General features: G+C 43.1%; 1 protein-coding gene across 4 annotated transcripts in view; it reads right to left on the reverse strand.

The window, feature by feature from the left end:
* Positions 1-7,070: 7,070 nt before the first annotated feature.
* Positions 7,071-15,233, reverse strand: part of fam171a1 (family with sequence similarity 171 member A1) — a 189,685-nt gene continuing 181,522 nt past the window's right edge. For all 4 annotated transcript variants that reach the window (XM_055655733.1, XM_055655753.1, XM_055655763.1 and 1 more), the window contains 3 exons: positions 12,195-12,311; positions 10,697-10,820; positions 7,071-9,851 (listed from right to left, as the gene is read on the reverse strand). In XM_055655733.1, coding sequence (XP_055511708.1) covers positions 8,270-9,851; positions 10,697-10,820; positions 12,195-12,311 — 1,823 coding nt within the window. In that variant the 3' untranslated portion in view covers positions 7,071-8,269. The remainder of the gene's footprint in view (positions 9,852-10,696; positions 10,821-12,194; positions 12,312-15,233) is intronic.

Here is a 15,233-nt window from a genome sequence, read left to right on the forward strand (position 1 = left end):
GAGAACCGACCGGTAATGTTAAATGCCCGCCAAACTTCACAAGCTGTGTATCTCTGGCTTATTAAAAGTTGTCTGGCTTCTTAAAAGTGTCTCCACTCCTTCTCTCCCCCCCTTCTCCCCTTTCTTCCCACATGTCAAAGGTGTGTGCATTGGTAGATGATGTCCTGCTGTCAATTATTCTTGGTGTGCATGGATGGGGAGCTAGTATAGAGCAGGTAACATAGGCATTGCTTTGATGGAATTGCCCTTTCAAGTATAGGGGTATCATAAGCAATAGGCCATGGATTCAATAATAATAATACTTTATTGTAAATACATACAACCAAAATTTAGGTGCACTGCCCGAGCGGAGCTCTAATGTATCAGATAAATAATGACGACAATGGAAACAACAAAAACGTCAAGTCGTCAGAATATGCAATAGTTCACAGTATAATGTTGTGGCAGTGTGGGGGCTGTGTGTTCAGTGCAGAGTTCAGAGTGGTGATGGCGTTGGGGTAGAAACTGTTTGTTAATCTTGAGGTGTGTGATTTGATGGCCCTGTAATGCTTTCCTGAGGGCAGAAGGGCAAACAAGTGATGTATGGGATGAGATGAGTCCTTTAGGATGCGTGATGCCTTCCGCAGGCAATGAGAGCTATAGATCTCTTCCAGGGCAGGCAGATGTGAGCTGGTGATCTTCCGGGCTGTATTGATGATTCTCTGCAGAGCCTTCTTGTCAGCCGCATAACTGTTGCCATACCACACCAGGATGCCATGTGTCAGGACACTTTCTATGAGCAATGGTAGAATGACACTAGCAGCTGTTATGGCAAGTTGACTTTCCAAATAACTATATAACAATTACAGCACGGAAACAGGCCATCTCAGCCCTACAAGTCCGTGCCGAACACTTATTTTCCTCTAGTCCCATCCACCTGCACTCAGACATAACCCTCCATTCCTTTCCCATCCATATACCTATCCAATTTATTTTAAATGATAAAATTGAACCTGCCTCCACCACTTCCACTGGAAGCTCATTCCACACCGCTACCACTCTCTGAGTAAAGAAGTGTTAGTTGACCACCTGTGATCTGCTGAGATGTGGGTGCCCAGGAACCGTTCTGTGGGTCGGTATGCAGTCATAGGTATAGAGGGTGTAGAGGAGGGGGCTCTGCACACAGCCATGTGGAGCTCCTGTGCTGAGTGGGGGAGTGGTGGGGTCCCATCCTGACTGACTGCGGCCGGTCCGTAAGGAAGTCCTTAATCCAAAGGCAGATGTTGTGTTTGAAGCCGAGGCCGGATAGCTTGGAGACCAGTCTACTGGGTACGATTGTGTTGAATGTGTTCAAGGTGAGATATAGGAGTTTTGACTCTTCTTTTCTCTTGAAGCTTTTAAAAGGGAATCAGAGGCGAATGTACCCCACCCATCCCACAGAGTACTAAATATCTGGAACATGCTGTTAGAGAAGATGGTGTAATCAGACACAATAATAGACACAAAGTGCTGGTGTAACTCAGTGGGTCAGGCAGCATCTCTGGAAATAAAGGATGGGTGACGTTTTGGGTCGGGACCTGCTGAGTTACTCCAACACTTTGTGTCTATTTTTGGTGTAAACCAGCATCTGCAGTTCTTTATTTCAGCATAATCAGAGACAATGACTGTTTAAGTAGACAAGGCACAGAAGGATACAAACTAATGCGGGCAAATGTGATTAGTGAAGATGAGCAGAATAGTCAGCATGGTGGCAGTGGGCCAAAGGGCCTGTTTTTGTGCTGTACAATCTATAACCCTGCAACTGGCCTCATTCTGTCATTAGAAAATATAATATAATTTTACAAGAAGTGAGAAGTGCAAATGGTGGAAAGAGTACCCAACTTTCTAATCAACCCACCTACCACTTCAGGCATCTCCTGCCCATCTGTGGCAGAGTCTGCAGATTCCACATAGGATCTTCGGTTGTCTCTGGAGTGGAACCAATTCATCCTGAATCCGAGCTGTTGCCGCAGGAGGTGGGTGTCAGAATGAGAAAACTTCCATTATAATTCCAAATGGAGGGTGAAAGCAGCAGATATTTATTTTCCTTCGAGGATGCTAAGAGGAAATAATCTTTTGATCGAAGAATTAAAGTCATGCAGAGTTGTGCATCTCAGAAACAGTCTCTTTTGCCCAACTCCTCCATATTGACCATATTGCCTAACTGAACTGGCCCATTTGCCTGCTTTTAGTTCATCTCTCTCTCAACCACAGGTATCCATGTACCTGTCCAAATGTATTTTAAACATTGAAATTATACCATCTCTACCATTCTCTCTGTCACCTTGTTCCACATATCCACCACCATATATGCAAAAAAGTTATCCTCAGGTTTTCTTTAAACCTTTCCCCTTCTCCTTATATCCATGCCCCCTACACTGGGGAACGTGCTATGACCATTTACTTTGCTAAGCCTTCATGATTTTATAAACCTCTATATAGTCACCCCTCAGGCTCCTAATATTCTGGGGGGGGAAAGCCCAAACCTACCTATTTTCTTTTTTTAACACAAGCACTCCAGTTTCAGTCACAGTCCTGTAATTTGGATTTATCTGGAGGCTTGAGAGTGGGATTGGAACTTTATTATGGCTCTGACCAGAAAAGGGAGTGAGAGAAAAGTTGTGGGAAATAGATGTGATGCAGACAAACTCTTTGTCAACTTTGGAAGAAGAGAAGCCATGGCCCATGAAGAAGGACAAAGTCTCAAAGTCCTGAAGTAACTCTGCAGGTCAGGCAACATCTCTGTATAATATGGATAGGCAATGTTTCCATGTTCTCTTGAGATGCTGCCTGACTTACTGAATCGTTCCAGACCTTTTTTTGTCTTTTTTTTTGTAAACAAGCTGACCAATTTGCATTTCTGTTTAAAAACAGGTTGAAAAGAGACCGAGAACACCACTTCTAAACACTGAATTTTCACCCGTGTGAGCTGACAAGAACCAGAAAGGTACTTCTGATCGGCCTTGCCGGCCATGTTATTTAACTGAAACAAAAGTGAGTGCAGATCATGGAATTGGAGCAACAACATTCTGCCTAAGGAACTTAGCAGGTCGAGCAACATCTGCGGAAGGAAATGGACCGTCGCCATTTTGAGGGGCTTGGCACGGAATATCGACGGGTCATTTCCCTTCACAAATGCTGCTTGATCCATTGAGTTCTTCCAGCAGATTGTATGCGATTTATTTGTTCCAACCAACCATTGATCTTGCTTACGCATTCAATATTGGAGACCGCTGACATAACCAAGAAAGCATGAACATTTGAGTTCCCACATATTTTATCCTTGTATTGCCTTGGAGCTTGCTGTGAATGACCCTCTGCAGGTTATCTGCAACTTCTATGAGCCAGGCTCATTTAAAAGAGCAAAGTACAAACCATAAAACACGGAAATATATATACCATTTAAAGCATTGCAAAGAAAACATTATAAAGAGCATACATAGCCATGATTCCAGCAGCTTCCAAGGAGATCCCACCTGTAAGACAGGAGGGGGGCACGGTGGCATAGCGGTAGAGTTGCTGCCTTACAGTACCAGAGACCCGGTTTTGATCCTGACTATGGGTGCTGTCTGTTCGGAGCTTGCACATTCTTGCCGTGACCTCATGGGTTTTCTCTGGGTGCTCTGGTTTCCTCCCACATTCCAAAGGCGTACAGGTTTTTGTAGGTTAATTGGCTTTGGTAAAAATTGTAAATTGTCCCTAGTGTATATGATAGTGCTGGTGTACATGGATCGCTGGTCAGCGCGGACTCGGTGGGCCGAAGGACCTGTTTCCGCGCTGTATCTCTAAACTAAATTGAACTAAGCCAAACTGCAAGATAGCTGATGTTGAAGCATTATTGAAAAACACCACCAGGGCCTTCTTGTTTAACTATGCACGTGGACAGTTGTGCACCTGGTGAGTTTTTCAGCCTTAAACCCCTGTTTCACGGTGCGAGTCGACCCACGAGTGACCCCGAGTTTAAAACAAATTAAACTCGTGGTAATCACGTACAATTAACGTTGCGGGAATGTCGGAACTCGTGGACGCAACTTAGCGACTCGTGGCACTAACGGCAGGTACCTGGGAAAGTTGTTATCTTTAAACATGTTTAAAGATTTCCACGAGTCAAATATACTTTTGAAGTTAAAATTTGAAACATTCAAACTCGTTGTAAGAACGTAGTGGCCCGTGAGTTTATCGTAGTGACACTTGAGTCTGCACTGGGCAATCTAATTCAGCAGGACAGGCAGCATCTCTGGAGAGAAGGAATGGGTGATGGGATGACATTTCCGAAATTCTGCTGCGTCTTTGTGTTACTCCAGCACTGTGTGTTCACTTTTTGTCAACTAACATCTGCCCTTTCTTGTGTATGATGTTATTTGTATCCGTGGCAGTTGATTGTCGCTCCCTTCAGTTTCCCAGGGGGTCGGGACGGGACTGGAGTTGGGAGGGAAACACTTAGTACGGGAGACAAGTGTAGGAGAGGTGTACTGACTGTGTGGGCAGACACTTTGCTAGTGATTGCTCATGGGGTTCACTGTCGAGGACTTCATAATGCAGAGAGCATTATAAACAGAGCAATTAACCCTGGAAAGGGTGGAGACTTCTCTCCGAGTTGGATCCAGGAAACTGAAGCAGGCTCACGTAGACTTAATATTTTCTTGAGGTTATTAACGACAGATAAATGGATGGGTTGGAAGCATTTAGAGGGCTATGGGCCACATGCAGGCAAATAGGACTACCCCAAGCTGGGCCGAAGGACCTGTTTCCGTGTTGTACAGCACAATGACTAAGGCCTATCCAGTGGGATTGACATGTTTAGTATTTTCCCTTTCTCCGGGGGCACGCTGGGAGAGAGCCCCCGAGCATCTGCCCCGGGGCGACTGGCACTGACCTGCTGGCGTTGCCGACGTGAAGACGGTGCGAAGCCCCCGCGTCAGGTGCAATGGGCGGGGAGCTGGAGAGGGGAGGGAAGGGGTCACACACATGGCCGGGAAACAGAGGGCTGGGGGTGGGGGGTGGCGACAGATAGGGCCAACAATGAGATGGAGAAAGAGAGAAACACCGACGTGCAAAGGAGACCGACAACAGTGCATGATCTCTCTCGCGTTATGGTGGGTGATTGTCGCCTGCCCGCTGTTTCTGACGCTAAAACCTTGGGATCATTGCCCTTCGTGTTGGCGTGGAGGGGGAGGGGGGTATTGTGCTGTTTGATCGCCCCCTGCTATCCGAGGGACGGAGACACAGTGGCTTTTGAGACTGGTGGGTAATCACTACCAAAGTGTCTGCCCACACAGTCAGTACACCTCTCCCACACTTGTCTCTCGTACTAAGTCACCCCAACCCCCACTCCCCCCTCCCACACCCCACCTTTCCCTCCCAATTCCAGTCCCGTCCCGACCCCATGGGAAACTGAAGGGAGCGACAATCAACTGCCACAGATACAAATAATGTCATACACAAGAAAGGGCAGATGCTGGTTGACAAAAAGTGAACACACGGTGCTGGAGTAACACAAAGACGCAGCATAAATTTGGAAACGTCATCCCGTCACCCATTTCTTCTCTCCAGAGATGCTGCCTGTCCCGCTGAGTAACCATACTGAGGGAATTCCCACATATATGAAGCAGAGAGAAATGTGAGTTCTACACGGCTCTGCCCAACTTTTGAGAATGGATTCTGTGGTTTGTACCCACTCCCCCTCCCTGCCCACCCACACACCCACCCACCAAGCCTGCCAGCCAGACCCCTCCTCATTACAGCGGCGGCAACAACATTTCCAAGAGAATGGGGCAGAGAGCTGGGGCAGGGCTGGGATGGGAGCAGGGCAGATGAGGCGCACCAAAGGAACAAACAAGTTGATGGCTGCAAGGGGCAGGCGGCAGAGGTCTTGTGCCCCAGTGAGGTAGACCGCTCTTCCCCCTGCTAATGCACACAGAGAGATGAGAGCAGAGAATGATCCCAGCCTAACCCAAGAGCCTTGTCACCCCAGACAGATTAATAACGCCTGCGCATCCTCCTCCCACCCCAACCTCCCTCAACACTTCAACTCACGCCTGGGCACCAAAGCAGCTCAGGAGGCGAACCCTGAGCTCCGTCTCCCAACAATCTGATGTGCAACTGATGTGAAAGAACAGCGGCTGCTGCCGGCCGGCATCCGGCATGAACTTCTTACACCCTCACACACGAAAAGTGTGTGCGAATAAACAATAGCAAGGAATAAAGGCAAAGACCGGCTTGAAAGGCAACTAAAAATATATTCCGCTTAGAACGAGCAGGCGTGGAGACATCCGTTCACATTCAAAGATTTAATCTCCCGTCTCCCCGCAGTGTGTAGACCTGGCAGTAAATTTAGGATAGAGCCGTCTTCTTTAACACTGTTGCTTCGCTGCCACCGCCTCCTTGCTGCACAATGGCAGCGAGTGCGGGGCCAAGATCCGGCCTAGTATTTTTAAGTTCTGAAATTGAATAACTTTCAATACTGAATCAGAATATACTTACTGAATGAGATGCTGTCCAGCTCCTCTATTTCATACATAAAACAGACCTTCATTCACGGTTGGCTCATGAGTAACTTGGCAGAGGAACTTGGTACATCGCAGAAATTAGAAGTAAACGGCAAACTTAGACATACACATGGGAACTCGTTTAAATTCGTGAACATAAACTTGGAATCTCGTAGACAACCACAAGTGCGATTTTTTCTTTCACTCGATCACTCATGGGTGGACTCGCACCGTGAGACAGGCCCATTACTGTCACCTGCACCCCAAATTCTAGCCCATTACCATGTCACCCATTATTAACTGCAATATTTTAAACAATTGAAACAACAGAGCATCATAATTCCAGGTGCATATTTATTGTAATCTTTAATAAAAGCTAGTGGTCACTGAGTAAGCAAGTGTTCAAACAAAACTTCGTACTGAATCTTTAGTCCAAGAATAAAACTGAAGCCCAGATAAAAATTGATTTTCTGTTTATATAATAAAAGTTTATAAATACAGGATTATAAAAAGACAGACAGGAAATATTTCCCTCCACCAAAAAAAAAAATACAAGGAAATATAACGTTTACCCAAGATTTATTTTGAGCAATTAACCTTAAGAGAAACAAGCAAACAATCCAAAAGATTGTACAGCAAAGGAATCCTGGCACTGTAAGATGATACACAGGGATAAAATGTTCTTTTAAACACACTGATCACTCACTCTTGTCCACTCAATAATCCCCATTGTAAAGACATTGGAAATGCTAGCTATTAAAACATTCAACTGCAGCCAAACACACAATATTTACAGAACATCCAGTCGTGGCTACTTTCTTCATGTCTCTTTAGGAGTCCTCTACTCTAGTCTGTAGTTCAACAGCAAACTAGTAATACTGTACACATTACTACCCACAGTATACTGTTGTATTTTAAGCATGACAAAAAAAAATAGCACAAATGATTGATAATTGCATGCAAATCATTGAAGAACTGTCAAAAAACTGACAATTGTGAAAAGCAGAATTTCAACAGTTCAGAGACGTGAACTATTGAAGTAGGGTTTGCTTACTGGAAATCATGAAGGCACTTGGAAAATACCGGACCAGATTTTTTTTTTTTTTTTTGAAGAGGACAGTTTGGTTTTAGTCAAAGGCTTATGTTGTCACTGAGTGTTGTCATTCACAGCGTACTGGTAGCTAAGTGTTCTAACAACAATGAACATAATCCTAATAGAATAAAAGATCTTAAAGAAATAGTTTACATCAAATATTACACACAAGTAATTTAAGCAACATAAATTTTAAAAGTAGCAATGCATAGCCTTACTTTCAAATATTCCATACTTATGGACACAGCTTCTATGTATGTCTTTTAGTACATCTTTACAGTATAATTCAGGCAAATAAGTAGAAATCCATCAACTGCCACCGTTAACAGAGATATTTGGGGAAAATATCAGGGATGGAATTGAATATTTTTGCACAATAGGTCATTTATGGTAAAAATAAATCTAAATTCACTTGTCTTGCTACAATCATCTGGCAGTCTTTTAGGTCTTCATTCAAGCAACATTTGCTTTGGAAACGTATCTGAATGTTTAACTCCACACCATCAGGAAGATCAGGACGTCATTCGCAGTACCTTTCAAATATATTCACGCGTTTAGCTTTTTTTTTAAAGATCTGAAGTTCTCAAAACTGAACAAGCATTTTCATAAAAGAATATTTGGCAACTTTTTTTTTCTTTAAAACTCCAGCAAGAGTTAAACCTATAAGCAATCATTTCAAATTAAATGCAAGTAAAGGTCTTTCCTCCCGTTTCTGCCAAGGACTTTTTTTATCCTCCTCCTGGTCTGTGCTATCGTTGTCATCATTCTCGTTGATTTGATCATTGTCATTAATATGATCATTTTCAATATTCATCATCTGATCATCAGTATCAGCATTCTCAGTGTGATTTGGACTCGTTGGAAGACAGTCTTCAATTTCTTCGATCATCGGAATGTTTTCGTCCTGTAAACATTCTGTGGTGCCACTCTGCCCTTCTTCAGCTGACCCTTCCAGTGGCTTCATTGAAGTGTCCTCTGGACTGCAAACTGCTGTACCGCTTTCACTGCCACTCTGCTCTATGTCATCCATGTACACCAACCTTGTGTACGTCATACTGCCAGAAAGATTGCGTTCCCGTGCTTCTTTACCCTTTCGCGCGGGCTTCGATTCATTCATGTCCACGCCAGAATCCAAACTGGCGTCATTGCTCCCGTTTTTCCCAGCTTTCTGCAAGTCAATATAAGAATGTCTAACCTGGGCGTTTGCACGTCCATCGAGGGACACAAACCAAGCTCTCGGGTGAGGGAGAGGTTTTCCTCCAGCAAGTTCCAACAGTGCTTTCTCAGTAAAGAGTTGCACTTCACCGTTCATTTGAGCCATGGCAGCTTCACTTAGTGTTGTGGGAATAGACACAGATTCGGACATGGCACTTGACTGTGGACTCCAGTCCTCCCCCTCCGCTTCCTGAAGTTGCTGCTGTGATAAAGCTTGTGGTGCTAGTTGCTGCTGCTGAGAGTGTGAATGTAATTGTTGATGGGAGAGAGCAAGGTCGGCCTGTAGCCTCTCCAACTCTGTCTGCTGTTCCGCTGGGACAGTCAAAGGCTGTCCCATGGACGGATATTCCATAGGCAATTTCATATAGTGGGCAGGAATGACTAATGTAGGGAGTACTTTTCTATAAACATTGTCATTCACCTCATCTGCTGAACTGCAACAAAGCAATTGACCAGGCTGGGGAAAGGTGGGTGGTCTTTCAAGGTGGTCGACGGACCGAGACATCTTGTAATCAGTTGTTTTTCTGTCGGTGTTTTGTGCTTTGTCAGGAACATATGTTAGCTGATAATCTGGCTCTCGGATGCTACTCTTACTGTCAGCGGTGAACAGGCTCATTGAACCCTGAACTTCCTTATCCCTTCGATTCAACAGTGGTTGGGAAACAACAGAGTTGTAGCTCTGCCTATAGTCTTCTCTCACAGGAGATTCAAAATCTTCCAAAATGTCAATTGATCTGGCCATTTTGAGGCGGTAACTTCTCGGAGACCTATAATAGTCTTCCCTCAAGACATCTCTCAGCGTTGAATCTCTATGTGACATGAATTCTTCTCTTGACATGAATTCTCGTGAAGTGCTGTATGAGGGCTTAAGCATCGGCGTATGAACATCTGCCTCCCCGTTGGATGCGAGTTCCATGTGGACGGCACTGATTAAGTTGAGGTGAGACATAGAAGTTGCTTGGTCCTTCTTTGAACTGTCCAGCGCTGAGGACAGCTGGATTTTCCTATGGTGCTGACGAGGCTTCAGGCATTTTCTCCTGCAAGATATATGGGGTGGGACGGGAAAAGGAGAATTAATATCTCTATGTGCTTCGAAAATGACTTCACATAATTTAAAAGATAAAACGGGCACTTAAAAGATAAACTTAGCAACTCAAACATTTCCATGACAAATCTACGTTGGAATTCAATTGATCTGGCGTATATAGAGAAATGAGTTTGGGTTTGCTGTATGTTGGTCTTTATACTTACAAGCACAAATTTAACACTAGGAAAGAGAAAGTTTGGATTTACTTATTGACCAAATTTATTGCTAAAATTGATGCATTAAATGCATTAAATTTGAGAGATTTAAAATAGTTTTATCAAGGAAAATCTCCAAGACTGTCGTGCTCCCAACAGCTTCTTATTGACATTTGATAATTTGTCCACGTCAATTTTTGTTTACTACAATGAATAAACACGCACTTTTTAAATATACAAAATGGTATATTACCCTTTTTTCTTCGCACTGTATTTTAATCTCCCAATCCAAACAATTTCGCAGCTAACAGATGTATCCCTGACAGCATGGCTGAAACTGGGCACTCATTGAATGAAGAATCACAGTATGGAGTAATTTCCTACCACACTGTGGTACAACATATTGAACAAAATGCATTAATATAATAAAAAAAATACTGCAGTAGAATAAATAGCCTTTCAAGCATCTTATGGTTTTAAATAAATGATGACCAATTAACATTGAAAGAATTGCACAGTAGAATGTCTCAGATTATGATTAAAAATATTTTAAAAATTAAATCAGTTTCATCCTTTGGAAGTGGATAATGGTGCATTTCAAAGTGCTCAGCTTCAGTTTTATTTCCCTTTTAGGATTTACCTGCAATAATAGATGAGTAAGCAAAGCAAAACAAGCAAAATGATGGTCATCCCTCCGAGAATGGCCAACAGGAAGACAGTATGGTAGACAGTGATGTCACTGGCTCCAACACCAGCCAGATTACCTAAAACAAATACATTAAATTATAAAAAAATAGAAATTATTTTTTCTGGTGGAAGATATAGTATTCTTAATATCAAAATAGGTTAAGGAATGCCAAGTGGTAATGCATTAGTGCTTAGTAATTAGACTCAACTTCACCCGATATTGCATATTTTACTTTTAGTTTGGTTTAGAGATACATAGTGGATACATAGTGTCCCTTCGGCCCACCGAATCTGTGCCGACCAATGATCCCCGCACACTAACGCTATCCTACACATACTAGAGATAATTTACAATTATACCAAGTCAATTAACCTACAAACCTGCACTTCTTTGTAGTGTGGGAAGAAACCGGAGAGCCCGGAACCCCCCCCCCGCAGGTCACGGGGAGAACAAACAAACTCTGTACAGATAAGCACCTGTAGTCAGGATCGAACCCGGATCTCTGGCGCTATAAGGCAGCGACTCTACCACTGCACTACTTTGCCGCCCATATGTTTGAACTGTTTGCACCCATTTTCTATTGAAGCCTAGTCCACTTCAAAATTGGACTGGGCACCCATGATCATGATTTGCCATAGGATGGAGACACCTATCCCACTTTGCATTTTATGTATCATTATCATTTCCAATTCGTAATTCATGAGCCGTGAGCTTCAGTTTGAAATGATTGTTAATAAACGAAATGAATCTGACATGGGTGATTTAAAATGTCCCTACTGGGACATCTTTATATTCAATAAATTCCCAAGTCATCTTAAAAGTATTGAAAAAAATTTCATTACCAGGCGCACCGAAAGGATTGGACCATAAATATCTTCAGCTCACTAATGTTTCATTCTGTGGCTCTAACCACAGCCTTGGATCACAGGGTACAGCCCAGCCCTCTCTCCATGTGTCAGATGGGGTCTCCATCCGGAAACTGGTGTACGATCGATTACTTCCCCGCCCCAACCACAACCCCCTCCGCCCCCCCCCCCCCTCCCCCCCACCCCCAGTTTTATGTGACCCTTCGCTGTTTTGTGCAAACCCTCTCATCATTCCCTTGTTTTCCTGACAGCTCATGGATGACAAAAGCAGCCACCTGCCTAAATGTGCAGATTGACTATAACAAATCTTTAACAAAGGGGTGGAAACCACATGAACACTTCTAAAAAAAAATTGAGGATGTCCCAATTTCATTATTTTTTCACAGTGATGCACAATTTGGTGGTGGGGCAAAACGCAGGACCACTTATCCCATCAAAAGATGTGAAATCCCATTTCTAGGTGTAAGCTCGAAAGGAAAGGCACACATTTATCCTCTATGACACTGTTTCAACACATCACTTTCAACCCCCTATCACTGTAGCAAAGCTCAAATATGATTGTAATCATTAAAACATTTATTTACCAGGGCTTTGAGGAGACATGGCTGCAATCCAATAACCCAACTGTGGAGCAAAATATGTCCAAGTGAAAGAGTCGCCTTCTTTTTGTATAATGCCCAATCCACTCTTCAGCCAAGCACCTGGAAAAAACAATCAATAGAAATTTTGACTCAAAATATTACTGTTTTGATGATTTTTTACCTCATTAAAAAATTGTTTAATTAAAAATTGACTTATTTCTACAGATTGATCCCTGGGATGGCGGGACTCATATGAGGAAAGATTGAAAAGACTAGGCTTGTATTCACTGGAGTTTAGAAGGATGAGGGGAGATCTTATAAGAACATATAAAATTATAAAAGGACTGGACAAGCTAGATGCAGGAAAAATGTTCCCAATGTTGGGCAAGTCCAGAACCAGGGGCCACAGTCTTAGAATAAAGGGGAGGTCATTTAAGACTGAGGTGAGAAAAAACGTTTTCACCCAGAGAAACATAGAAACATAGAAAATAGGAGTAGGCCATTCAGCCCTTTGAGAGTTGTGCATGTATGGAATTCCCTGCCACAGAGGGCAGTGGAGGCCAAATCACTGGATGGATTTAAGAGAGAGTTAGATAGAGCTCTAGGGGCTAATGGAGTCAAGGGATATGGGGAGAAGGCAGGCACGGGTTATTGATAGGGGACAATCAGCCATGATCACAATGAATGGCGGTGCTAGCTCGAAGGGCCGAATGGCCTCCTCCTGCACCTATTTTCTATGTTTCTATGTAAACACACCCAATTTTCTTCATTAAATTAAATGGAATAAAATGAAAATAAATTGACAGTTTTTCTTGTAGTGCTGACACATTTCCTATCATCCAAGTAATGACATGATACTGGAGTCACAGGAGACTGCTGATGCTGGAATCTTTAATAACGAACACATTTTTGGAGGAACTCTTTAGGTCAGGGAGGATCTGTAGAGGGAAATGAGCAGACATTGCATGATGTTTTTACTGAAGGGTCCCAAGCTGAAATGTCATCTGTCCATTACCCTCCACAGATGACGCCTGACCTACTGCATTCCTTCAGCAGTTTGTACTTTACCCATGACCTTGAGTGACTTCGAGCTCAACGTATGTCATTGGGTCAGATCTTGCAGGCTTGTTTCCCCCAAGTCAGAATCTCTGGCAATAATTTTTCCACACCTTAACCAGACATAGAAACATAGAAAATAGATGCAGGAGGAGGCCATTCAGCCCTTCGAGCCAGCACCGCCATTCAATGTGAGCATGGCTGATCGTCCCCAATCAATAACCCGTGCCTGCCTTCTCCCCATACGCCTTGATTCCACTAGCCCCTCGAGCTCTATCTAACTCTCCCTTAAATCCATCCGATGATTTGGCCTCCACTGCCCTACTGTGGCAGGGAATTCCACAAATTCACAACTCTCTGGGTGAAAAAGATTTTTCTCACCTCAGTCTTAAATGGCCTCCCCTTTATTCTAAGGCTGTAGCCACTGGTTCTGGACTCGCCCAATATTGGGAACATTTTTCCTGCTTCCAACTTATCCAGTCCTTTTATAATTTTATATGTTGCTATAAGATTTCCCCTCATCCTTCTAAACTCCAGTGAATACAAGCCTAGTCTTTCCAATCTTTCCTCAAATGACAGTCCCGCCATCCCAGGGATCAATCTCGTGAATCTACACTGCACTGCCTCAATCACAAGGATGTCCTTCCTCAAATTAGGAGACCAAAACAGTACACAATACTCCAGTTGTGGTCTTACCAGAGCCCTATACAACTGCAGAAAAACCTCTTTACTCCTATATTGAAATCCTCTTGTTATGAAGGCCACCATTCCGTTAGCTTTCTTCACTGCCTGCTGTACCTGCTCGCCAACTTTCAGTGACTGGTGTGCGAGGACACCCAGGTCGCGCTGCACCTCCCCCTAACCTAACCCCATTGAGATAATAATCTGCCCCCTTGTTTCTGCCGCAAAAGTGGATATCCTCACATTTATCTATATTATACTGCATCTGCCACGCATCTGCTCACTCACTCAACCTGTCCAGGTCACCCTGCAACCTCCTAATATCCTATTCACAGTTCACACTGCCATCCAACTTTATGTCTTCTGCAAACTTGCTAGTGTTGCTCCTAATTCCCTCTTCCAAATCATTAATATATATGGTAAACAGTTGCGGCCCCAACACCGAGCCTTGCAGCACTCCAGAGTTTTATAGTTAAAAGGATATGTCTGTATATATATAAATAAATATATGTATGTATGTATGTATGTATGTATGTATGTATGTATGTATGTATGTATGTATGTATGTATGTATGTGTGTACAGATATATATATATATATATAAAATATCAAGGAAAGGAGTGGCCACACTGCTGTGACCTGTGTAATTTCATTTTAAACTTCTCTTCATTGAAATTAAAACCTATACCTCCTGTTCTGTTTACCGATTATGTATGCAACTTACCCGCTGATATAAAATCTTCTCTCAAACGCACATAACGCAGACTCACCCAGTCACTACGAGACCGCAGTTCAGACACTAATGCAATATATCTATCAGAATATTTAGTACAATGCATTTTAAAGAAAATCTGACCCTTTCCAATAATTTATCCATTATGTTGTAATGCAATACATTAAGACACGGCACATGAAAGGTTTAAAATGGAAGTGACTACCCACTGTGACCTATTCATTTTTTTAGTTAAATTAGTTGCTGTGATTGTTTTCACCAAAGAAGCCCATGAATTAATTCCATTAAAACGTTTACCTGCAGTTAAATCACTTTACAGCAGTAGGGACACTCAGACTATTGCGCGTATGCTAGTCAAAAGAAAAATCAACTTTTGATCATTCCACTTCTTAGTACTTGATTCACAACTCAGTGTGCCATAAAATCAAGCGTCTTTGCCCTGGGAAAGCATCAAACACAATCAAGGGCCGCATTCCCTCTTCTCCCCTTTCCCGTCTTGCAAAAGATACAAAAGCTTGAAAGCACGTACCACCAGATTCAAGAACAGCTTCTTCCCTGCTGTCATCACACTA

This window comes from Leucoraja erinacea, chromosome 2, assembly GCF_028641065.1.
Source record: "Leucoraja erinacea ecotype New England chromosome 2, Leri_hhj_1, whole genome shotgun sequence".
Taxonomy (NCBI): domain Eukaryota; kingdom Metazoa; phylum Chordata; class Chondrichthyes; order Rajiformes; family Rajidae; genus Leucoraja; species Leucoraja erinaceus.